Here is a 24,013-nt window from a genome sequence, read left to right as displayed (position 1 = left end):
TGGCCTGCCTGCTCAGACAACCAAATTAAACAAAAAAGCAGGATGAAACAAACAAGTCTACAATCAGTAAACAAAGAGAATAATCCCTAAATGTCCCAAAGACAGCAGACAGTATCAAACATATAAAAAAAACAGGACAGAATGCTTCCAAGTGGGTGCCCAAAATAAAACACTAGATGATCTTCCAGTAGAAGAAAAGGTACTGGAACTACTTGATAGGGGATTCAAATCTCTAATATTCAGGGCTATCCAAAAGTTGAAAGAAAAGGCAGACAAAAATGAGGAAAAAATAGACAAAATCGTGGAAAATACAGACAAAATCATGGAAAAGATAAAAAATGGAAGAATTCAGGAAAATAATGCAGGAACAAAATGTCAAGATGAATTCACAACTAGAAATCATACAAAAATAGCAATTAGAAACCCAAAAGATAAACAAGATTTCAGAAACGGACAGTGTCAAAGAACGTTTGAGGAGCAGGTTTGAAACAATGGAAGACAGGATCAGTGAAATTGAAGACAAACCCTTAGATACCACTTTGAGGAAAAATCAGAGAAAAGAATGATAAAAAACGAAGAAACCTTGAGAACGATGTGGAATACAAATCTAAAGTAAAAATTTGCGAGTGATTGGAGTTCCAGAACAGGGAGAAAATGGAAAACACAGAAAGGATCATTGAAGAATTGCTGACAGAAAACTTCCCTAATATCATGAAAGATGAAAAGCTGACCATCCAAGAAGCTCAACAAAGCTCATATAGGATAGACTCCAAAAGAAAATCATCAAGGCATGTCATAATCACACTCACTAATACCAATGACAAAGAAAGATCCTGAGAGCAGCTTGAGAAAAAAGAAAAGTCATGTACAGAGGGGAAACAATAAGACTATGCTCTGATTAATTGGCAGAAACCATGTAGACAAGAAGGCAATGGGAAGACATATATAAAACCTTGAAAGAAAAAAATTGCCAACCAAGAAAAATATATCCTGCAAAACTCTCACTTAAATATGATGGTGACATTGGGATTTTTCAGATAAACAGAAATTAAGGGAATATGTAAAAAACAAACCAAACTTACAAGAATTATTAAAGGGAGTCCTTTGGTTAGAGACCCAACAACATCTGACGACGGTCTGAATCTAGGATGCAAGACCTCATCAGCCGGATATCAACCTAGATGATGAACTCTGAAGGGTAAATCAAAACTAAAAGATTTACTACAGGGAACCAGGGAGGTTAAGCTGTAAATGACAACAACTTCAGAACCATAAAAGAGGGAATAAACAGTGTAGGTACAGAAATTTCTCAAAAGGAAAGGAAGTCAAGGTGATACCAAGTAATAAAAGACTGGCTCAAACTTAGGAAGATAAGGGTAAATTTCCAGGTAAGCACAAAGAAGGTTAACAAACCTAGTCATCAAAATAAGAAAAACAAAGTCTCGGTAAACAAAATCTTCAAAAAACAAAGGAAACGGAAAAAAAAAAAATCTGCAAACAAAAGGAATTAAATCAATCACAAAAGGACAAATAATATATGAGACCACGACTGTAGAAACTCATGGAAAAGTTTACACACAAAAAGAATCAATCTTTGATGGTTATGTGGGAGGGGAAGGGTGGCGATGGAAAAACACTAAATAGACAATAGATAAGTGATAACTTTGGTGAAGGGTAAGACAGTACACAGTACTGGCGAAGCCAGCACAGCTTGTCCAAGGCAAGGTCATGGAAGCTCCATAGACACATCCAAACTTTCTGAGGGACCAGATTACCCGGCTGAGGGCTGTAGGGACCATGGTCTCAGGGAACATCTAGCTCAATTGGCATAACATAGTTTGTAAAGAAAATGTTCTTCATTCTACTTTGGTAAGTAGCATCTAGGGTCTTAAAAGCTTGTGAGTGGCCATCTAAGATACTCCACTGGCCTCACCCTGTCTGGAGCAAGGGAGAATGAAGAAAACAAAAGATACTAGGGTAAGATTAATCCAAATGACTGATGGAACAAGTACTACAGCTTCTACCAGGCTGAGTCTGGCACAACTAGATGGTGCCTGGCTACCAACACCAACTGTTCTGATAGGGATCACAATAGAAAGTCCCAGACAGAGCTGGAGAAAAATGTAGAACAAAATTTTAATGGGGGGAAAAAAAAAGGACCAGACTTACTGGTCTAACAGAGACTGGAAAAACACCAAGAGCATGGCTCCCAGACACCCTTTGAGCTCAGTAACGAAGTCACTCCTGAGGTTTACCCTTTAGCTAAAGATTAGACAGGGCCATAAAACAAAATGAGACTAAAGGGGCACACCAGCACAGGGGCGAGGATTAGAAGGCTGGAGGGGACAGGAAAGCTGGTAATAGGGAAACCAGGTTCAAGTAGGGGAGGGTATTGACATGCAGTGGGGTTGGCAACCAGTTTCACAAAATAATATGTGTACTAATTTTTTAATGAGAAACTAGTTCTGTAAACCTTCATCTAAAGTATAATTAAAAAAAAAAAAAGACCTACAAATGGCTTTGAGCGCATCAAAAAAAAAGGGGGGTTCACTAACATTAGTCATCATGGAAATGGAAATTAAAACTCCAATGAAATACCACTGTTAAAAAAAAAAAAAGACCTACAAATGGCTTTGAGCGCATCAAAAAAAAAGGGAGGGTTCACTAACATTAGTCATCATGGAAATGGAAATTAAAACTCCAATGAAATACCACTGTTTACCTACTGAAAAAAAATAAATCTGTGGCCGTTGAGTCCATTCCGACTCAGTGACCCTGTAGGACAGATTCCGTAGGGTTTCCAAGGAGTGCCTGGTGGATTCAAACTGCCCACCTTTTGGTTAGCAGCTGTAGCTCTTAACCCACTATGCCACCAGGGTTTCCATATACCTACCAGAATGGCTTTACCTCAGGGGGAAAAAAAAACAGTTAAAAAAAATGTGATTTGGATGCCGGTGTTGGGAGGACCATATTTTGAGAACCTCTGAGTTTGACTAATTCCAGAAATAATTCTTTCTCACTAAAAACAGTAACTCCCAGCTTATTAATGTAATATTTAGAAATCTTTAAAAATTCGTGACACTGTTGAAATATTTTAAAGGATGTATTTGTTTTTGTTGTGTTTGTTAGGTACTGTCGAATCAATTCCCACTGATAGAGACCCCAGGTAACAGAGTAGAACTGCCCTATAGGGTTTTCTGTTGTAATCTTTACAGGAGCAGATTGCCAGGTTCATTTCTCCCATAGAGCTATCAGGTGGGTTCGAAGTACCAGCTTCTCAGTTAGCAGCACTAAGCCATTGTGTCACCAGGGGTCTTTTATTTGTATCTAGGTATTTAAGTGTTGTATTAAAAGTAGCATTTCTTTATTTAAGTATTTTTTAATTAAAAGTATCATTTCTTTATTAGTAGGTTAGTAAGTAGACAATGTCATGGATTGAATTATGTCTCCCTAAAAATCAACTGGGCTGGGCCCTGATCCCTGGTATTGTGTGATTCTCCTATATGTTGTAAATCCTGCCTCTATGATGTTAATGAGGGAGGATAGGTGGCAGTTGTTAGTGAGGCAGGACTCAACCTGCAGGACTGGATTGTGTCTTGAGGCAATCTCATGAGATATAAAAGAAGGGAGCAGAGAGACGAGGGGACCTCACACCACCTAGAAGCTTGAGAAGCTCCTTGACCAGGGGAAGATTGAGGACAAAGACCTTCGTCCAGAGCCCACAGAGAGAGAAAGCCCTCCCCGGGAGCCGACACCCTGAATTTGGCCTTGTAATGTACTAGACTGTGAGAAAACAAATTTCTCTTTGTTAAAGGTATCCACTGGTGGTAGTTCCGTTACGGCAGCACTAGATGACTAAGACAGACAAGGATTTATGAAAATTAAGTTCCTTATTTTACTAGATTTTCCTTTATTAACATCAAGAGTGAAGTTTTAACATCAGCAGGAATTGGACATGGGTGTAATTGAATTGGTTAACGAGTAGTTTGAGATGGATATTGGTAGTAGCGTTTGGTAAATTGGATGATTTTGATTTGCAGTTGTGGCCCTCTGTAAACTCTTGGCTGTGACTGGAGTGCGATGACACCTGTGTGGCCATTCACATTACCATTCTGTGTGTTTAGAAGATGAGAATTCTGCTTTTTGTATCTGAGTTGTAACATTAAATTATCAGCAGACTTTTAAATGTGCTGGAGGGGAAAGACTGGAACTGGGATACAAATGACCAAATACTGGTGTATATTTTTATTTTGAGTAGAGGGCAAGTCTAACTTTACTGATTTGTAGGTAAAATAACAGCGGTCAGCTGACATGCTATATGTAGCAAATCCCTCCTGTTATGGAGTATTGGTCAGATGTCTGAAATTTCACCAATTGAGGCTTCCTGCAGATTTCCCTGATAAGAATCACCTGGGGCACTCATTCCATCTCATACCTCTCCCCTAGAGGTGAGAATTCTTCCCTCAGAGATAGATTCGATTGATCTGCAGTGAGCTGAGAATTTGTATTTTTAATGAGTACTTCCAGATAATTCTTACCTTCAGGAATGTTTGGGAAACATTGCCCTAAACTAGAGCAAAGTTTCTCAAACTATTTGTACCAACCTGGAAAAAAAAAAAAAATCACCAAAGGAGCATGTTGAATATGCAGATTGCTGGGCCCTACCCAGGCCTTTCATAGTCAAGTCTGGGATGAGGGCCCCAGATCTACATTTTTCAAGAGCACATACAGTGCACAGGTCTGGGGGCTGTCTTCGTGTCACTGAGTAGTGGAAAATCCCTGAGTAAGCTTCCAGTCACCCTCACAAGAAAGAAGAGAGGTAGGAGATTGAAGGAAAGATAGTTTTGAAGCTGAGGACAGATCTCAGCATAAGCTCTAGGTGGAGGATCTTGGGTAACCTGGAGGCAATGGGTACCTAAGGGGCACGGAGAGTGCGGGAGAGAAAGGAGGAAATCATCAACTCTAGAAGGATGGCCATTGACTGTAGGACGCAGTCTTTCAGGAGTAGGGCATGGGTAACCCATTGAGAAGTGACTTTTGAAAGCAACTGTATTCCTTTGCTTTCAAGCAGTGGGGAGCATTCAGGATCATCCTGCGTGCCACTTAACTGCCTGCATGCCAGGTGCTGCCGACAGAAACCTAACCCAGACGAGCCCGTCGCCATCAAGCGGGTTAGGACTCACAGCGACCCTGTAGGACAGAGTGGAACTGCCTCAGGGTTTCCAAGGCTGTAGTTTTTACAGAAGTAGACTGCTACTTCTTTCTCCCACAGAGTGGCTGGTGGGTTCGAACCACTGACCTTTAGGTTGGCAGCCGAGCACTTTCACCTAGAAACCTGTAAATACTCATTGATTTTTTTTTTTTTCTCTTGTGTAGTAAGAAGAAAACATAACATATAGACCATCTTCTAGCAGAATATGGTAGATTTGGATCAGAAACGGGAGGCGTTGGAAGCCTGGAGTCAAAAGTGAAGAAATTCTGCAAGCCCTTGGGTGAGACAGGTGACAGGGATTTTTTTTTTTAATTTAATTACATGGCCCATGTTATCATTATATGCTTATCTAGTGCGAGTGCACTGCTTTCAGGCGGAGTTGGACCCACTTGGATATTAGGGGGAAAGTGGGACAAGCTGCTGGAAGTGGGTCTTGAGCCCACGTTTTTCCTCAGGCTGCTTCCGTCAGGGCTTTCTGTTGTCACCTTGCCTGCATTCACTGCTTATTTCTCAGGGCCCCCCATTCCTGTCCACGGCTGAGGCCTTAAGGTACAATATTTCATTAATACCATAGCTGACGTTTACTGAATCCTCGTTACATGCTAGGCATGGTGATTTTGCTGGGCCTGCATTGTTTCATTCCCTTATTGCAATAATCCAATGACCTGGATGCCATTACTATGACCCATTTTGTAGATGAGAGCATCTGAGGCTCCCAGAGCTTAAGTAACTTGCGCACAATCTCACTGCTAGTAAGTGGCAGAGCCAGCTTTCGGCTCGTGCTCTGTGACCTCAAACTCTGTCCTTCCCGCCTTGTCTCTCAAAGAAAACCCGGGAAGCCACGCATAACCCCTCCTCCATTGTACCTGAGCAGGCACTCCCACTTCTGTGTACTGCTTTTGAAAGCTCCTCAATCAAAGTTCTCCTAATGAAATTTATAAAAATCAGAGATGAGAAAGAAAGAACCTATACTATTACTGGCCTTACATCACTAGGCTTAATACTTTCGTATGTTTGCTTTCAGGATTTTTCTTACACCTGTATATCTTCCTAGAGTGCCTGTATTTTTTTAGTGTCCTTATACTGTAAATATAAATAGAATTTTAACATTCATGTTTAAGTCACTCTCCAGGGATAACTTGAGACCTCTAGCAGCTGAAACTGAAGAAGCATAGTGAATGAGTGAGTGTTGTCTCCACCTATGAAGCATTGTACGTCTATGTGCTCGTTACTTTTGCTTTACTGGAATCTGCGTGCCCGTTGAGCGTCTTTCCAGGCTCGCAGGGATCTTCCTGTCCTCTGATCTTCTCAAGCGCTTCTGTACATTTCTTTGCATCCATTCCATTTGCTGTGGACAGTGCTCTGCATCTGTTGGTTGTCCTCTTCTGTCTTCTTACACGTCTTTCTATCCATGGAACCCAGTCTGGTGCTTTTTCCATGTCAATTTTATTTTTTTAGCCTTTTTGCATTCAAATTAAGTTGTTATTCATCAGTTTTTCTCAAGTTCCAGAACAACTTTGATACTTTCTGGTATGTCTTTCCATGTCTTTGTAGGCTCCTGTCACCATAACCATGCCAGAAATGACCGAGAATGAGACTCCTACAAAAAAGCAGCACCGGTCTGTATCTGTGGTCCCAGAAGTGATAGAATTTGGGCAGATAAGAAGCTTAGTGGGGTTGGTTTTTGGTTGCTAAGTGAGTAGTCTTTAGGAAACTTTCATTTGGATGCCTAGAAGATCATTACTCCAAAAATATGTGTGAATAAATACAAGTACACTTACTGAAGGAGGTCTGTAGTTAAAATTCCCTGTCCTCCTTGCTCTATTAGCAATGCGTCAAGAAGTAAGAATGATCATTAGTAGTTAAAATAGTGTAATACCCAGTCTATGTTAAATGTTTAGTTTCTACTGAAATTTAATTTCTACGGTACTAGTTCTTATAGACCCCAAGTTCTTTTAGGCTCTAGTCAGTTTGAATAGACATTTCTGGACCCAACAGTCCACTAATGCTAATATAGGAGCCCTGGTGGTGCAGTGGTTAGGACCTTGGCTGCTAACCCAAAGATTGGCAGTTGAAATCCACCAGCCACTCCTTGAAGTCCCTATGGGGAAGTTCTTCTACTCTGTCCTATAAGGCAGCTGAGTCGGAATTGACTTGATGACAACAGATTTGTTTTAATGCTAATATGCACATCAGCACAGTATTACTTCAGGTTCTTTCTTGAATCCTTCTAAGTTTCTAGCATTTTGGGATAATATTTCTGCTTAGAATTGCATGGTCAAAGTTCTACTAATATTCAAATTATTCTTCTATTTCTTTACCAAATAGCTATTGGAGTGTGCTAATGTATTAAGTAGTTGTGTGTAAAATCAATGCTTTTAGTCGATCAGCATTTAAGAAAATGTGAGTGTGGACGACCTAAGGCACACAGTGCAAAAGATGGCTCCCACGCTAGTTGTCAGTGCACCCGAGCCGTGGCTGCCGTACTTCCCTCCCTGGGGGTTACAAGGTGACTCTGTTGTTGCTGGTCTTCCCTACCTACCCGCTCCCAACCCTGCCCAGTGAGATGCTGGAGAAGGATCACAAGCCACCTATTTGGCACATTGCTCTGAAATTTTACTAGCCCCTAAGCTACACTTTCAAACAATTAGGGTATTCAATGACAGATTCATTTCCCAGCCTGTAACTTGTAGGTGTATGAAAATCTGTTGCTTCTAAATTGATGTTAATGTGTCCTTGGTTAGAGTCCCGGACCATCATACGTATTAAAGTTTTCTCTTCCAATGCCTTCTGATTGATGACAACAAATGAAAATTCAGAAAATTTGTTTTTATGGTTCTCAGAATAGAAAGTGATAAAAACGCCTCCCTGTTACTTTTGTATCACCATTTATGTACACTTTTTGTTTCAGAAAGAAGAACCGGGAGACACACAACGCAGGTAGCAACAATTTTAATTTTTACTTACTTGCTAGCTTTTTTTGTTTTCAAAATGAAATCATACCGCCCTTGGTTGTAAGTTTTAACATTACAAAGTGTAGAATCATTATTCATCATGTTTTAGAAAAACGTTCCCTTCTTGTTTTTAATTGACGAAAGCACCCCTAAGATGATGGCTTGGTTGTCATCTTCTGGTTTGTAGTCTCTTTAGCTAAGTTAAAGCCAGAGATGAATGCACTCCTGGAGCTAGTGTTTGACGTGACTTCACCTGCTAAGAAAGCCCAGACTGCTCCTCACTAGAACGAACAGAAGTGACTGGCTGTTGAGGGGAGTGGGGAAGAGGTGAGCAGCAGGCTGGGGATCGGAAGGGTAGCTTGCAAAGGTGAAGAGTTTTAAATTAAGTTGTAGGCTCTGTCGTTATAGGAAAAAAAAAAAATTTTTTTTTTTTAATGTTATAGGAAGAATGTAGAAAATATACGTTTGATTTTATCTCAAACATCAAAATTATAGAGCAAAGCCAGGGTTAATAGTGCTTTGATTTACAACTGGGCATATTGAGTAAGCTTTGCTTTTTCATCAGAGACCACAGTCAGAACTAGAAAAATTGTCTTAGAGGTTAATGTCTATTACTCTATAAATGATAGCTTACTTTCTCTCAGGGTCTTCTCACTCATCTGCTGAGGGCCCTTGGGAAAATTTTATCATGGAAGGATGTGTGGTATACTGGGGAGAGATTGGTATTCCCCAAAATAAGGAGTTCACTTTCTTTGAAGCCCTGTTTATTGTTATGGCTAAAAAGTTTCTTAACGTACCAGACTTAATGGTCTGACTGAGACTAGAAGGACCCCGGAGGTCATGGTCCCCAGACCTTGTTAGCCCAAGACTGGAACCATTCCCAAAGCGAACTCTTCAGACAGGGATTGGACTGTACTATAAGATAGAAAATGATACTGGTGAGGAGTGGGCTTCTTGGATCAAGTAGACACGTGAGACTGTGTGGGCAACTCCTGTCTGGAGGGGAGATGGGAGGGCAGAGGGGGTCAGAAGCTGGCTGCATGGACACGAAGATAGTGGAGGGAAGGAGTGTGTTGTCTCAGGGAGAGCAACTAGGAGTATATAGCAAGGTGTATATAGATTTTTATATGAGACACTGACTTGATTTGTAAACTTTCACTTAAAGCACAATAAAAAAATTTTTTTAAGCCTTTTTTTTTTTTTACCTCCACACATTAAAAATCTCCTAGATATCCTTTATATATCTGTTGTTAGAGAATTCAGAGGAAGGGTAAAATATACTATGCTTTGCCTTTTTTGGCCATATGAAAGAAATGTAATCTTTTTTGCTGTGTGAACTAAATCTTTTGATTGGAATTAACTGTTAGGTGGTGCCATAAATATGTCTGGCAGCAACTTAGAGAGTAATTAGAGGTTATAGAAAAGGATACCCTTACTGCTAGATTATGAAGCAAGAAGATAGATATTTTATAAAACAAGCCCTACCCATTCATCTTCTTAGAAGCACTGGAATCCTTTATTAGAAAGGAAGGTTTTAGAAAATTTTCTAACAGAAAATCAATAATGTTTACGACTTAAAGCGTCTCTTGTATTCTTTCCCCTTCCATACAACATTTAAAGACATAGCACAGAAGCCTGGAAGATTTCTCAGCTAAGTAAGAAGTTGTCCATTGCCCAGTTTCTTAGGTGGGAGAGGTCCTACAGGCCAAAGTGGACAGCTCAGGCACCACAGAGAAAACAAAACCAACCAATGCCTTTTCTTGTCTGTTGTAAATCGTAACTAATAGTTGTTTCTATTCCAAAAGGGCCCTCTGGTGGTCTTTTTTTTTTTTTGAATTGTGTACTTATATTTGATTATTTTTAATTGTACTTTAGATGAAGGTTTACAGACAAACTAGCTTCTCATCGAACCGTTAGTACACAGATTCTTCTGTGACACTGGTTAACAACCCCACAACATGTGAGCACTCTCCCCTCTCAACCCTGTGGTCTTCTTAAAGGTGTTTTAAGGTTCCTAAATCAGTCCAGAAAGGTCTGATTTGCCAACTTGCCATGAAAAGGTAGCTTCCAATCATCTTAGCTCGTTAGTCCCTGGGTGATGGAAAGGTTGGCGGTTTCAAGCCTACTCAGACACACTTTGGAAGAAAGGCCGGGCAGTCTCCTTCCGAAAGCGCACAGCCTTGAAAACCCTACGGAGCAGTTCTGCTCTGCACACCTGGGGTTGCCATGAGTTGGAATCAACTCGATGTCAACTAAGAACAACGAGCTTGTTACTGAGCTCTTGCGATTCAGTTATCATTAAAATCTCTAGTGATTACTTGAACTAAAAAGGTGGCCTAATTGTAATATTAGCAGTTTCTATTTGTTTATAATTTCTATTTAATTATGTATTACATTCTTTAAAATGCTAATGTAAGTGCTGCTTATGAAGATTTCTGTAACACAAGATGTAAAATATGACATTTTTTTAAAATTGTGCTTTAAGTGAAAGTTTACAGTTCAAGTTAGTTTCTCCTACAAAAATTTATACACACATTGTTATGTGACCATAGTTGCTCTCCTATAATGTGACAGCACACTCCTTTCCACCCCAGATTTCCCGTGTCCCTTCAACCAGCTCCTGTCCCTTTTTGCCTTCTCATCTTGCTTCCAGACAGGAGCTGCCCATTTAGTCTCATGTATCTACTTGAGCTAAGAAGCACTTTGTTCGTGAGTATCATTTTATGTCTTATAGTCCAGTCTAATCTTTGTCTGAAGAGTTGGCTTTGGAAATGGTTTTTCTTCTGGGCTAACTGAGAGTCCAGGGGCCATGTCTTCTGGGGTCCCTCCAGTCTCAGTCAGACCATTAAGTCTGGTCTTTTTTCTAGAATTTGAGTTCTGTATCCCACTTTTCTCTTGCTCTGTCAGGGACTCTCTGTTGTGTTCCCTGTCAGGGCAGTAAAATATGACATTCTTAGAAATCTTATTTACTTATTATAGTCATTTGTTTCAGTAGATATTGTTTGATAAACTTTTCTTAGGGATTTCTTTACCTAAAGTTTCTTCACCCAGGGAGAATGAGGCACTTTGGCAGTGCTGGTATAAAATTGATAAACGGATCTTTCCCCTCTCTGTAGTGGAGAGGCATAGAAAGAAGAAAATCAATGCTGGGATAAACAGAATAGGAGAGCTGATCCCGTGTTCCCCTGCCCTGAAGCAGGTAAGAAGCCATATTTTCATTCATTACTTGTTATTATGGATTGCACTGTGTCCCCACAAAGGTGTGTCACCTTAGGCCATGATTCCCAGTATTGTGTGGTTATCCAGCATTTTGTGATCTAATGTGATTATGCTATGTACTGTAAATCCTAACCTCTATGATGTTAATGAGGCAGGATTAGAGGCAGTTATGTTAATGAGGCAGGACTCAATCTACAGGATTAGGTTGTGTCTTGAGTCAATCTCTTCTGAGATGTAAAAGAGACAAGCGAGCAGAGAGAAGAGGAACCTCATACCACCAAGAAAGAAGAGCCAGGAACAGAGTGCATCCTTTGGACCAGGGGTCCTTGTGTTGTGTTGAGAAACTCTTGAACCAGGGGAAGGTTGATGACAAGGACCTTCCCCCAGAGCTGACAGAGAAAGTCTTCGCCTATGGATAGTGCGCTGAATTTGGACTTCTATCCTCCTAAACTATGAGAGAACACACTTGTGTTTGTTAAACCATCCGCTTGTGGTATTTTTGTTATAGCAGCACAAGATAATTAAGACACTTGTGAACAGACAATTCCCTAAGTTGTTTCTGTGCTTTATTTTTGTTCCTTGTTATTTATAGACTTCTTAAGTTGTGTTTTCTCTTGAATTACTAAGCTTTTCCTGTGATTGTTTATATATATGCCCCTCAATTCAAGGGCATTTCTTTCTTTTCTGCCCGTTCATGTTTTTTAGGAAACTCTATGGGGCAGTTCTACTCTGTCCTATAGGGTCGCTATGAGTCGGAATCGACTCGATGGCAATGGGGTTTTTTTTTTTTTTTATAAGTTCTTAACTAGAGTCTTTCAGAGATCTCTTCTTTACTTTATTCTCCACGCCATATCAACCAACCACCCCTAGTACTTCAGTTGTCAAAGCATGACAGTTTTTCCTAATGAAGATAGTTTTTTGTTTCTTTTTTTGATGAGAATAAAATGTGCTCATTGAAAACAAAAAAAAAATTGAAACAATATGGAAGGTTTAAAAAAGTTTAAAAAATAAATTGATATTCTACCCTGAAGATATAACTGCTGTTAAAATGTTTCTGCATATCTCTCTAGACATTGCTTTATGAATATATGTGTGTGTGTGTAACTGTGTGTGTGTCAGGGTTATTTCATGAAAAGCTTTTTTATTTTCACTCAGTGGCACATAGTGGACATTCGGTTGCAGGTATCTTCCCTAATACGATTTCCTTCCTTTAATGGTTATATGACATTTCATTGTAACAGGATATAATAATTTACGGTAGCCTTGTTTTTTGTTAATTTAAATTAATATATGTGAAAACTAATATATGTACATAACAAAGAGCACTGTAAAGCTTAAAACAACAAACGCTAGTCTCCTGCCTGCTTCTAAACCTTAATAGAGCTCCTTAAAGGGAACGAGTCACAGCTGTTTCTTCTGGTATTTATATTTCTAAATAATGTGCTTCTGTTGATGTATCTTGATTTTTCCTTTTAGATCTTATCTGTTGTCATCCTAATATGTTTTCCTCTGGCTTCGCTGTCTTCGAGCCTCCTAATATAAATCTTTCACAACTTTTGGTTAAATTAGCATTTGGTATTTATGTGTTGTGAGATGTTTTGAGAATTCGTTGCTGTTCTTTATCATTGTGTAGTATTCCACAGTGTGCATATACCATCATTTGTTTATCCTTTTGTCTGTTGATGGGCACCTAAGTTGTTTCTATCTTTTTTGCTATCATGAACAGCGCTGCAGTGAACATGGATGTGCATATATCTGTTCATGTGATGGCTGTTGTTTCTCTAGGGTATATGTCAAGGACTGGGATTGCTGCATTGTATGGTACTTCTATTTCTAGCTTTTTAAGGAAGCTCCAAATCAATTTCCAAAATGGTTGTGCCATTTTACATTCCCACCAGCAGTGCATAAGGGTTCCAGTCTCTCCAGAACCTCTCTAACGTTTATTATTTTGTGTGTTTTAAATTAGTACTAGCCTCGTTGGGGTAAGATGGTCTCTCATTATAGTTTTGATTTGTGTTTCTCTAATGGCTAATGATCGTGAGCATTTCCTCATGTATGTGTTAGCTGCCTGAATGTCTTCTTTGATGAAGTACCTGTTCATATCCTTTGCACATTTTTTAATTGGATTATTTGTCTTTTTGTTTTGAGCTTTTGCAGTATCGCGTAGATTTTAGAGGTCAGACACTGATTGGAAATGTCATAGCTAAAAACTTTTTCCCAGTCTGTAGGTAATCTTTTTACTCTTTTGGTGAAGTCTTTGGATGAGCATAGGCGTTTGATTTTTAGGAGCTCCCAGTAATCTAGTTTCTCTTCTGGTGTTTGTGCGTTGTTAGTAACGTTTTGTATACTGTTTATGCCATGTATTAGGGCTCCTAACATCGTCCCTATTTTTTCTTCCATGATCTTTATTGTTTTAGATTTTATATTTAGGTCTTTGATCCATTTTGAGTTAGTTTTTATGTGTGGTGTGAGGTATGGGCCTTGTTTCATTTTTTTGCAGATGAATATCCAGTTATGGGAAACCCTGGTGGCATAGTGGTTAAGTGCTATGGCTGCTAATCAAGAGGTGGGCAGTTTAAATCTACCAGGTACTCCTTGGAAACCCTATGGGGCAGTTCTGCTCTTTCCTATAGGGTCACTATGAGTTGGAATCAACTTGATGACAGTGGGTTTGGTTTTTTTATCCAGTTATGCCAGCACCATTTGTTAAAGAGACCGACTTTTTCCCAATTAACAGACTTTAGGCCTTTGTCAAATATCAGCTGCTCATAGGTGGTTGAATTTACGTCTGGATTCTCAATTCTGTTTCATTGGTCTGTGTATCTGTCGTACCAGTACCAGGCTGTTTTGACTACCATGGTGGTATAATAGGTTCTAAAGTCAGGTAATGTGAGGCCTCCCACTTTGTTGTTCTTCTTTGGTAATACTTTTACTTATCCAGGGTCTCTTCCCATTCCATATGAAGTTCGTGATTTGTCTCCATCTCATTAAAAAATGTCACTGGAATTTGCATTGAGATTGCGTTGTATCTGTAGATCACTTTGGGTAGAATTGACATTTTCACAGTGTTGAGTCTTCCTGTTCATGAGCAAGGTATGTTTTTCCACTTACGTGGGTCTCTTTTGGTTTCTTGCAATGGTGTGTTGTAATTTTCTTTCTGAAGATCTTTTATGTGTCTGGTTAGATTTATTCCAAAGAATTTTATCTTCTTGGGGGCTATTGTAAATGGTATTGATTTGATGATTTCTTTTTTGAAGTTCTCTTTGTTGGTGTAGAGGAATCCAACTGATTTTTGTATGTTTATCTTGTATCCTGATACTTTGCTGAAATCTGTTAGTTCCAGTAGTTTTCTTTGGACTGTTCTGTGTATAAAATTATATCGTCTGCAAATAAGGATACTTTCACTTCTTCCTTACCAATTTGGATGCCCTTTATTTCTTTTCCTTGCCTTATTACTCTGGCTAGGACCTCCAGCACAATGTTGAATAAGAGTGGTGATAAAGGACATCCTTGTCTGGTTCCCCTTCTTAAGGGGAATGCTTTCAGTCTCTCTCCATTTAGGGTGATGTTGGCTATTGGCTTTGAATCAATGCCCTTTATTATGTTGAGGAATTTCCCTTCTGTTTCTATTTTGCTGAGAGTTTTTATCAGGAAAGGGTGTTGGACTTTGTCAAATGCCTTTTCTGCATTGATTGATAAGATCATGTGGTTCTTGTCTTTTATTTATGCGATGGATTACATTGATTGTTTTTCTAATGTTGAACCATCCCTGCATACTTGGTATGAATCCCATTTGGTCATGATGCCATATTTTTTTGATATGTTGTTGAATTCTATTGGCTAGTATTTTGTTGAGGATTTTTGTATCTGTGTTCATGAGAGATATCTGTAGTTTTCTTTTTTTGTGATGTCTTTACCTGGTTTTGGTATCAAGGTTATGCTGGAATGAGTTCATGAGTATTCCAGCCTTCCAGCCTTTTCTATGCTTTGAAATACTTTAGTAGTACTGGCGTTAACTCTTTTCTAAAAGTTTGGTAGAATTATCCAGTGAAGCCGTCAGGGCCTGGGCTTTTTTTTGTTGGGAGTCTTTTTTTTGCCTCTTCAGTCTCTTGTTATAGGCTTATTTAATTTTTCTACTTCGGTTTGTGTTAGTTTAGGTAGATAGTGTGTTTCTAGAAATTTGTCCGTTTCCTCTAGGTTTTCAAATTTGCTGGTGTACAGTTTTTCATAGTATTCTGTTATGATTCTTTTAATTTCAGTTGGGTCTGTTATGATATCATACATCTTATTTATTATTAAGTTATTTGCTTCCTCTCCTGTGTTTCTTTTGTCCGTTTGGCCAGTAGTTTATTGATTTTGTTGATCTTTTCAGAGAACCAGCCTTTACTCTTGTTGACTCTTTCAGTTGTTTTTCTATTCTCTGTTTTATTTAATTCTGCTGTAATTTTTGTAATTACCTTTCTTCTGGTGTCCTAGAGATTCTTTGTTGCTCTCTTTGTTTTAGTTGTAAGGTTAATGCTTTGATTTTGGCCCTTTTTTCTTTTTTAACGTATGCATTTATTGCTAGAAATTGACCTCTGAGCACTGCTTTTGCTGTGTCCCAAAGGTTCTAGTAGGATGTGTTTTCATTCTCATTTGATTCTCTGAATTTCTTTGTTTTGTCCTTGATTTCTTCTATAATCCAGTAGTTTTTGAGCAAGTTATTGTTCAGTTTCCATGTATTTGATTTTATTTTTTCCCTTGCTTTTTTGCTGTTGATTTCTACTTTTATGACTTTATGGTCAGAAAAGATACTTGGTGATATTTCTAGGTTTTAGATTCTGTTAAGTCTCGCTTTGTGGCCTAATGTATGGCCTATTCTGGAAAATGTTCCATGTGCATTGGAAAAGAAAGTATACTTGGCTGTTGTTGGGTGGAGTGTTCTGTATATGTCTGTGAGATCAAGTTGGCTGATTGTGGCATTTAGAGCTTCTCTGTCATTATTGAGCTTCTTTCTGATTGTTCTGTCCTTCACCGAAAGTGGTGTGTTGAAGTCTCCTACTACTATTGTGAAGCTGCTTCTCTTTTCCACGCTGTTAGAGTTTGCTTTATGTATTTTGGAGCCCTGTCATTGAATGCGTATATATTTACTATGGTTATGTCCACCTGGTGTATTGACACTTTAATCGTTATATAGTGTCCTTCCTTATCCTTTTTGATGGATCTTGCTTTAAAGTCTGTTTTGTCAGAGATTAATATTGCTACCCTTGCTCTCTTTTGATTGTTGTTTGCTTGATATATTTTTTTCTATCTTATGAGTTTTAGTTTGTGTTTTTGAGTCTAAGTATGTCTCTTGTAGGCCACATATAGACGATTTTTTTTTTTTATCCATTCTGCCACTTTCTGTCTCTTTATTGATGCATTTAGTCCATTTACATTCAGTGTAATTATTGATAGGTAAGAGTTTAGTTCTGTCATTTTGGTGTATTTGTGTGTGTGTGTGGTTTTGACAGTTTCTTTGTTTTACTTAATTTTCTGTGCTGAGTCATTTTTCTTTGTGTATTTTCTTTTCATCTTTTCATTGTTGATTTTGTATTTGCTGAGTTTTTATGTTTTTCATGTTTTTTTATTTCGATGTGCAGATTTGTTAGTTTCCTTTATGGTTACCTTAAAATTTACCTCTATTTTTCTCAGTTTAAACAAATCTTTTATTTCTTGATATTTCCGTGACTTCCTCTCCATATGAAAGTTCTATGACTACATTCTTTGTTCCCTCTTTTTGTTTTAATGTTGATATCTTTTACATATTGACATCTCTGTTTCCTTATTTTCAGTGTTTTAGCTTTGGTTTATTTTTGTGACTTCCCTATCTGGGTTGATATCTGGTTGTTCCGTCCTGTGTTCTAAATCTTGGGTTGTTATCTAATATTATTGATTCTCTGTCAGGAGGACTCTAATATTTCTTGTAATTTTGATTTGGTTTTTACAAATTCCTTTAGCTTCTGTTTATCTGGAAACTCCCTAATTTTGCCTTCTTATTTGAATGATAGTTTCTTGGCTGGGAATTTTTTCTCTTCAAGGCTTTGTATATGTCATCCTGTTGCCTCCTTGCGAGCATGGTTTCTACTGAGCAGTCAGAAATTAGTCTTATTGACTCTCCTTTGTAGGTGACTTTTCATTTATCCCTAAACAAAAACTGTTAAATTCCTCTCTTTATCTTTGGTTTTGGCAAGTTTGATTATAATATGTCTTGGTGACTTTCTCTTGGGATCTACCCTGTATGGGGTTCAGTGAGCTTTAGATAGATATCTTCTTGTCTTTCATGGTATCAGGGAAGTTTTCTGCCAGCAAATCTTCAACAATTCTCCTTGTATTTTCTGTTATCCACCCATTCTGGTACTCCATTCGCTTGTAGGTTATCCTTCTTGATAGTGTCCCAGATAATTCTTAGGGTTTCTTCATTTTTTTAAATTCTTTTTTCTGATTTTTCCTCAAATAAATTGGTGTCAAGTGTTTATCTTCTGTCTCAGTAATTCTGACTTCTTTTTCCTCAATTCTGCTCCTATAACGTTCTATTGAGTTGCCTAATTCTGAAGTTTTGTTAATCATTTGGATTTCTGTTTGCTGTCTCTCTGTGGAGTCTAGCAGCCTGTTAAATTTGTCATTTTGCTCTTTTATAGCTTTCCTAAGTTGTTCCGTTGCTTTGTCTGTGTGTTCCTTGGCTCGATCTCAGTTTTGCCTGATCTCCTGCCCGATGTCTCAAAGAGCTCTCTATATTAATCTTTTGAATTCTACCTCCAGTAAGACTTTATCTTCCTCTGGGAAGTTTCCTGGGAAGTTTGTTTTTGTCATTTGCTGGAGCTGTCATGGTCTGCCTCTTTATGTGATTTGATATTGACTGTTGTCTCTGAGCTATTAATAAGTCATTATATTTATTTATTGTATGTTTGCTTACCGTACCATAGCTTCTTGTTTTGTTTTGATATGTCCAAATAGGCTGGGTGCGTGAGCTACTTTGATTATTGGTGTCTTTGAAGCTCTCATGTTGTGTCACCAGGTGGTTAGAGCTGCTACTAGGTGTGCGAGCTCAGGAGTCCGTTTACTTTTCTCGTGTAGATTCAGCTCAGGTGGCCAGGTTGTCGGCCACCGAGTGTGCGGCGGAGGCTTTCACCTATAGTCCTAGATGGGCAGGTCTATGTAGGGGTGATTGCAGCAGGCACAGGTGTCTTCCTGCAGGAGGGGGTTATGTGCTGAGCAAGGTAGGGGGCTGACGGCTTCCCCTGAGTGCCTAGGTAGAAGGTATGCCCCTGTGCCCTACAGCACGTAGATGGGTGGGTTTTCTTGCCAGACTATGGGCACCCAGTACTGTTGGCTGTAAGGACTGGGAGGCTCTACTTACACTTGGACCCCTGTCGTGAGTGTCTGGGTAGATTGGGTGAAGCTTTCAGTCCTCAGGCCCTGATGTGGTTAGGTGAGGACTCTGCTGAATGGGCAGGGCAGTGTCAAATGTCAGGAATCTACCACTCCAACTTAGCTGTTGCAGTTGAAAATAGGCTTCAGGTGTGTACCCTGTTGTCCTGTGCTAATGAGGGCTTATGCTTTTGAGTGGGTCTGCACAGGTCTAGGGTGGGGCGCAAGGGGTTTAGGGTCTGTGGACACCTTATGCCTATGCCTAGGTAAAAGGGGTAGTGCCTGCCCTGATTTCCTGGCTTAGAGAGTGTGGCAATTTTTTTAAGCTACAAGACTGGTTTGGGTGTAGTTAGCTCTGACCTCCCAGCTTAGGGGAGCTGGCAGCCTCCTTTCTTTGTTTGTTCATTTGTTTATTCCCTCCCCAAAGCTGAGAGATAAGGTCGGGCGTGGTATGTCCCACTTCTGGCCTAGGGGGTGCAGCAACTGCTGAAGACTGCTGGACTGGGACTGTAGCAGAGCAGGGAGGAAACAGATGAAGAGAAGAGAGACACTTGTACCTTATGGAAGTCCCATAGGGGAGAGGGTTATTTTGGTCCTGCCCAGTAGGTTAGATGCCTACACTTAACTTTTGCAGATCCAGCGCCACTTCTTCTTGGGTCCAGAGGCTCGTGTAGACTCTCTAGCGCTTGGTTTCTCCTGGCATGGCCAAATGCGTCCTAAGCGCTACCGCTTGCCTCAGCCTGCGTGTGCCAAAGGATCCAGCCTGCAGGGTGCTGGCTAGATTAGGTCTGGCACCTGTTCGCTGCTTCTGAACTGTCTCTCCCTCCCCTTGCTACTTAGTCTGACTCCTTAACTTTGTCTTTGATGTTCAGAGCTCCTAGATTGTCATATATAATCAATTCACTTGTTTTTTCGGGTCTGCATTGTAAGAAGGACCACAGGAAGCATCCGACTAGTCTGCCGTCTTGGCCCCGCCTCTCTAGGCTGTAATGCGGTATTTATGTTATTAAAACTGTATCAATACTGTTCATTGTTGAGCCAACTAGTATACTACTATTATGTTTCATTTCATATATTAGGTTTTAGGGGTTTTTTTTGTTTTCTTTTTTTAATTGTACTTCAGATGAAGGTTTACAGAACAAACTGGCTTCTCATTAAACAGTTAGTACACATATTGTTTTGTGATTTACCAACCGTACAACATGTCAACACTCTCCCTTCTTAACCTTGAGTTCCTTGTTACCAGCTTTCCTGTTCCACCCTGCCTTCTCGTCCTTGCCCTTGGGCTGGTGTACCCCTTTAATCTCATTTTGTTTTGTGGGCCTGTCTAACCTTTGGCTGAAGGGTGACCTCAGGAGTGACTTCATTACTGAGCTAAAATGATGTCCGGGAGCCTACTCTTGGGGTTTCTCCAGTTTCCGTCAGGCCAGTAAGTCTGGTCTTATTTTGTGAGTTGGAAGTTTGTTCTACATTTTTCTCCAGCTCTGTCCTGGACCCTCTGTTATGATTGCTGTAGGAGCAGTCCGTGGTGGTAGCTGGGTACCATCTAGTTAGTTATGCTGGACTCAGTCTCATGGAGGCTGTGGTAATTGTGGTCCATTAGTCTGATGTTAGGTTTTTTTGGAGTTAATAATTGCCTCATAGTTTTTCATTTGCTTAATTTTCGGTATACCTATCTTTAATTCTTCCTTCACTTCTAGCAGTCTCTAAGTATAATTTTCTGTGTGGTCAGATGTACCACATAATTTCCACCTTCTTTTGAGAGTTTCCTTCTGGAGCCCTCTGCTCTCCTTTTTCAATCTCAGTGGTTATTCTCTTCCAACTCTTCTGTTTTTAATTTCAGCTCTCATATTTTTAATTTCTAAGTTTTTTTTTTCTCTTAAACTCTGTTCCTTTTCATAGTATATGTTTGTTTCTTGGATATAATACTGTCTCATGACTGAGAATGTTATATAGGTTTTTAAGTGTTTTCGTCAGTCTTTATTTCTTCTAATTCCCTTTTTTTCCACTTGGCTTTGATGTTTCGTCTGTCTTGTTGGAGACTTTCTATGAAAGTTTTGTGGTACTTAGCTATTTATTCACATTTGGGAACGAGGCATAAAAAGCTGATTAGATAGGGTTGTCTTTTGATTGTTCTAACTGCTGAGTGATTCGGTGATGAGCTATATTTTGTTGTTGTTGTTGAAGAATTAAAAATCAGTATTTGTAGTTTTTTTTTTTCCTTTTGGGAGGAGGCTATTAATTTTTTTTTTCCCCCAAAGAAGAATCCTTCAGCCCACTATATGGGTGGGATTAGTGGGAAGAGGCATACAAGCCTGGTTGCCATTATTCTGGGAATGGTGGGGGGCGGGAGGTACTGGAGAGTCCTAGGCTTTGGTGGGCAGAGTTCTACTTTATTTCCCTGTTTTTACTCAAGAACCTCATCCTGTCCTCTTCTGTGTCTTGTGTTGCTAAAGTTGAAATTCTCTGGTTTAAATTTCTCAGAAAATAAACTTCTCTTCTGTGGTTGGGCAGGAAGGAGAAGCCACCTGGCTGCATAGGATGATGGGGGTAGGAGGAGGGTAGGTGGGTGAGGTTCTTATTACTTCTTAGTAGGTCAGTCCCCACAGTTTTAATCCCATGCCTTACTTACCCCTTTCTTCTGTGTGATTGGTCCTTCCCAGTGCTGGAGCGCCTTAGGATGTCGAAGGCCTGGCCAGCTCACTTCCCACCAGTGTGTCTCCGAGGCAAGCGCTCCCTTTAGTTTCTTTTCACTCTGCTCTACAGAGTGGCACTTAGACTTGTATAAATACGGCTTTAATGTTTTTCAGAATGTACTGTTTGTTCCCTTAACACCGTGGTACACTTAAGGGTAGGCACCGTGTCTTCTGATTTGTTTTTCTTACTTACTTCCTTTCTTAATGTATCATAGCTGCTCAGTAAATACTGGTGACTACCCAGTAAAACCCCATTTTCCTGCTCAGGGCTTTCATTCCCATGAGTTTCTCTGAAGACAGGAAACCACAATGGTTTCACTCCTTGGTGCCCTAGAATATACAGTGGAAGTCAGCATGTGGCTCCCAGGAGCAGAATAAATTAAGATTTTCTTCACCGTTGCTGCGTGTCTCTCTCTCTGTCTGGAGCAGAGAGACAGGTGGGTGGGTATTATTAGGCTATACTTTTGTTCAAATTCTTGTTTTAAGAAAGGACAGTATTCATTTTCTTTTTCTACAGAAAAAAGTTTCCTGGGTTTGTATATTGTTTCTCTTTGGGGACTCAGTTACTTAACTCAGTCTAAGGAACCTTGTCAAACCAAAGAACCAATGCAGAGCTATCTGATCAAGTACAGGAGAGATTTAACATCCTGTATACTGGAGTAGGAGTTAAACATTCACTGTAACATTTTTAACAGCTGAAAAGTGAAAAAAAAAAAAAAAGCCTACACAGCTTAAATGTTGCCACGGAGTCAGTCCTGACCCATCATGGCCCTGTGCGTGTCCGAGTAGAGCTGTGCTCCACAGGGGTTTGTATGGCTGCTTTTTCGGAAGTAGATTGCCGAAACTTTCTTCCAAAGTGCCTCTGGGTGGACTTGAACCAGCATCCTTTTGGTTAGCAGCCAAGTATGTTAACCTTTTGCACCACCCGGGGTGGGACTGTGTTTATCAGCAGGAGACTGGTAAATGAAAGAAAGATAGCCAGTAGACTAAGATCGGTATCTAAATGCTGTTATATAAGTATCTCCAAGGTACGTTTTTCAAATTAAAAAAAAAGATGCAACTTACTCTTTATGGCATCCTTCTATCTGGATTTTAAAAATGATACGCACAGTTGTGCGGGTGGGTGCTCAGGGGGGCGCACGGGCGGGCAGGTGGGCGTAGAGTGTTTCTGGAAGGACACACAGGTGATCAACAGTGACTGGCTCTGGAAAGGGGCCTGGAGAGCTAAAGCAAAAAGGTATATTACTTTTCATTATATGGTCCTTTGTATTATTTGCAATTTTTTTTTGCCATACGCACATATTATGTTTTCTGTTTTTAAAATTGTTGATTAAGAATAACTGAACAAAAAAAGGACAACCTAATGAAAAAATGGACAAAGGTCTTAAATAGACATTTCGCCAAAGAGGAAACAAATGGTGAACAAGCACACGAAGAGATGTGTCATTGTTGTGTTCCTTCAAGTTGAGTCCAACTCACAGTAACCCTATAGGACAGAGTAGAACTGTGCCATATGGTTTCCTAGGCTGTAAGCTTTATAGGAACAGATTGCTATGTGTTTTCTTCTGTGGAATGGTTGGTAAGTTTGAACCACCAACCTTTTGGTTAACAGCTGAGCACTTCACCATTGTGCCACCAGGGCTCCTTCATTAGTCATTAAAACCCTCTTGCTGTCAAGTCAATTCTGACTCGTAGCGATCCTATAGGATAGAGTAGAACTGCCTCATAGGATATCTAAGGAGCAGCTGGCAGATTTGAACTGCCAACCTTTTGGTTAGCAGCCGTAGCTCTTAACCACTGCAACACCAGGGCTCCCAGTAGTCATTAAACAAACAAATAAAAAATAAAACCATTGCGGTTGAGTTGATTCCGACTCACGGTCATTAAAAAAAAAAAACCAAACCCAGTGTCATCAAGTCAATTCTGACTCATAGGGAGCTGCAAATTACAACCACAGTGAGATACCACTTCTCTCCCACTAGAATGGCCGCGATAAAAAAAAAAAAGAAAATAACAGGTGTTGGCTAGGATATGGATAAATTGGAACCTTCATCCACCTTTTGGTGGGAATGCAAAATGGTATACACAACTGCAGAAAACAGTTTGGCGATTCCTCCAAAAGGAAGCTAAACAGAACTACCGTATAACCCAGCAGTCCCAATCCTAGGTAAACACCCAAAAGAATTGGAAGCAGGAGTGCAAACAGAAACTTGTATTCCAGTGTTCGTTGCAGCACCGTTCACAATAGCCAAAAGGTGGAGACACCCTAAATGCCTTCCCACAGGTGAATGGATAAACAAATTGTGGTATATACGCACAGTGGAATACTAGCCAGCCATAAAGACAAATGAAGTTCTGATACATGCCACAACATAGATTCACCTTGAAAACAGTATACTGAGTGAAATAAGCCAATCCCAAAAGGACAAATACTACAAGAAATAGGCATATGTATAGAGACCAAAGCTTATTAGTGGTTAATGGGTAGCCGGGAGGGGGAGAGAGGGAGATGGAGGGCACTGAATTTCTGTTAATGGTGGTGG

The 24,013-nt window shown here is 39.8% G+C and overlaps 1 protein-coding gene across 7 annotated transcripts in view; it reads left to right on the top strand.

Moving 5' to 3' along the window:
- The window catches only part of USF3 (upstream transcription factor family member 3), a 78,079-nt gene that overhangs the window by 35,747 nt on the left and 18,319 nt on the right, over nucleotides 1-24,013 (top strand). Inside the window, exons 2-6 of one of the 7 annotated variants that reach the window (XM_049876711.1) lie at nucleotides 5,377-5,492; nucleotides 6,334-6,394; nucleotides 6,767-6,831; nucleotides 8,124-8,152; nucleotides 11,283-11,365. In XM_049876711.1, coding sequence (XP_049732668.1) covers nucleotides 6,785-6,831; nucleotides 8,124-8,152; nucleotides 11,283-11,365 — 159 coding nt within the window. In that variant the 5' untranslated portion in view covers nucleotides 5,377-5,492; nucleotides 6,334-6,394; nucleotides 6,767-6,784. Of the gene's footprint in view, nucleotides 1-5,376; nucleotides 5,502-6,333; nucleotides 6,395-6,766; nucleotides 6,832-8,123; nucleotides 8,153-8,353; nucleotides 8,494-10,760; nucleotides 10,876-11,282; nucleotides 11,366-24,013 lie in introns of those variants that run through there. The other 6 variants (XM_049876720.1, XM_049876703.1, XM_049876694.1 and 3 more) reach the window with 6 other exon arrangements.

This window comes from Elephas maximus, chromosome 1 (genome assembly GCF_024166365.1).
Source record: "Elephas maximus indicus isolate mEleMax1 chromosome 1, mEleMax1 primary haplotype, whole genome shotgun sequence".
In the NCBI taxonomy this organism is placed as follows: Eukaryota; Metazoa; Chordata; class Mammalia; order Proboscidea; family Elephantidae; genus Elephas; species Elephas maximus.
This window is presented reverse-complemented; position numbering and strand designations above follow the sequence as displayed.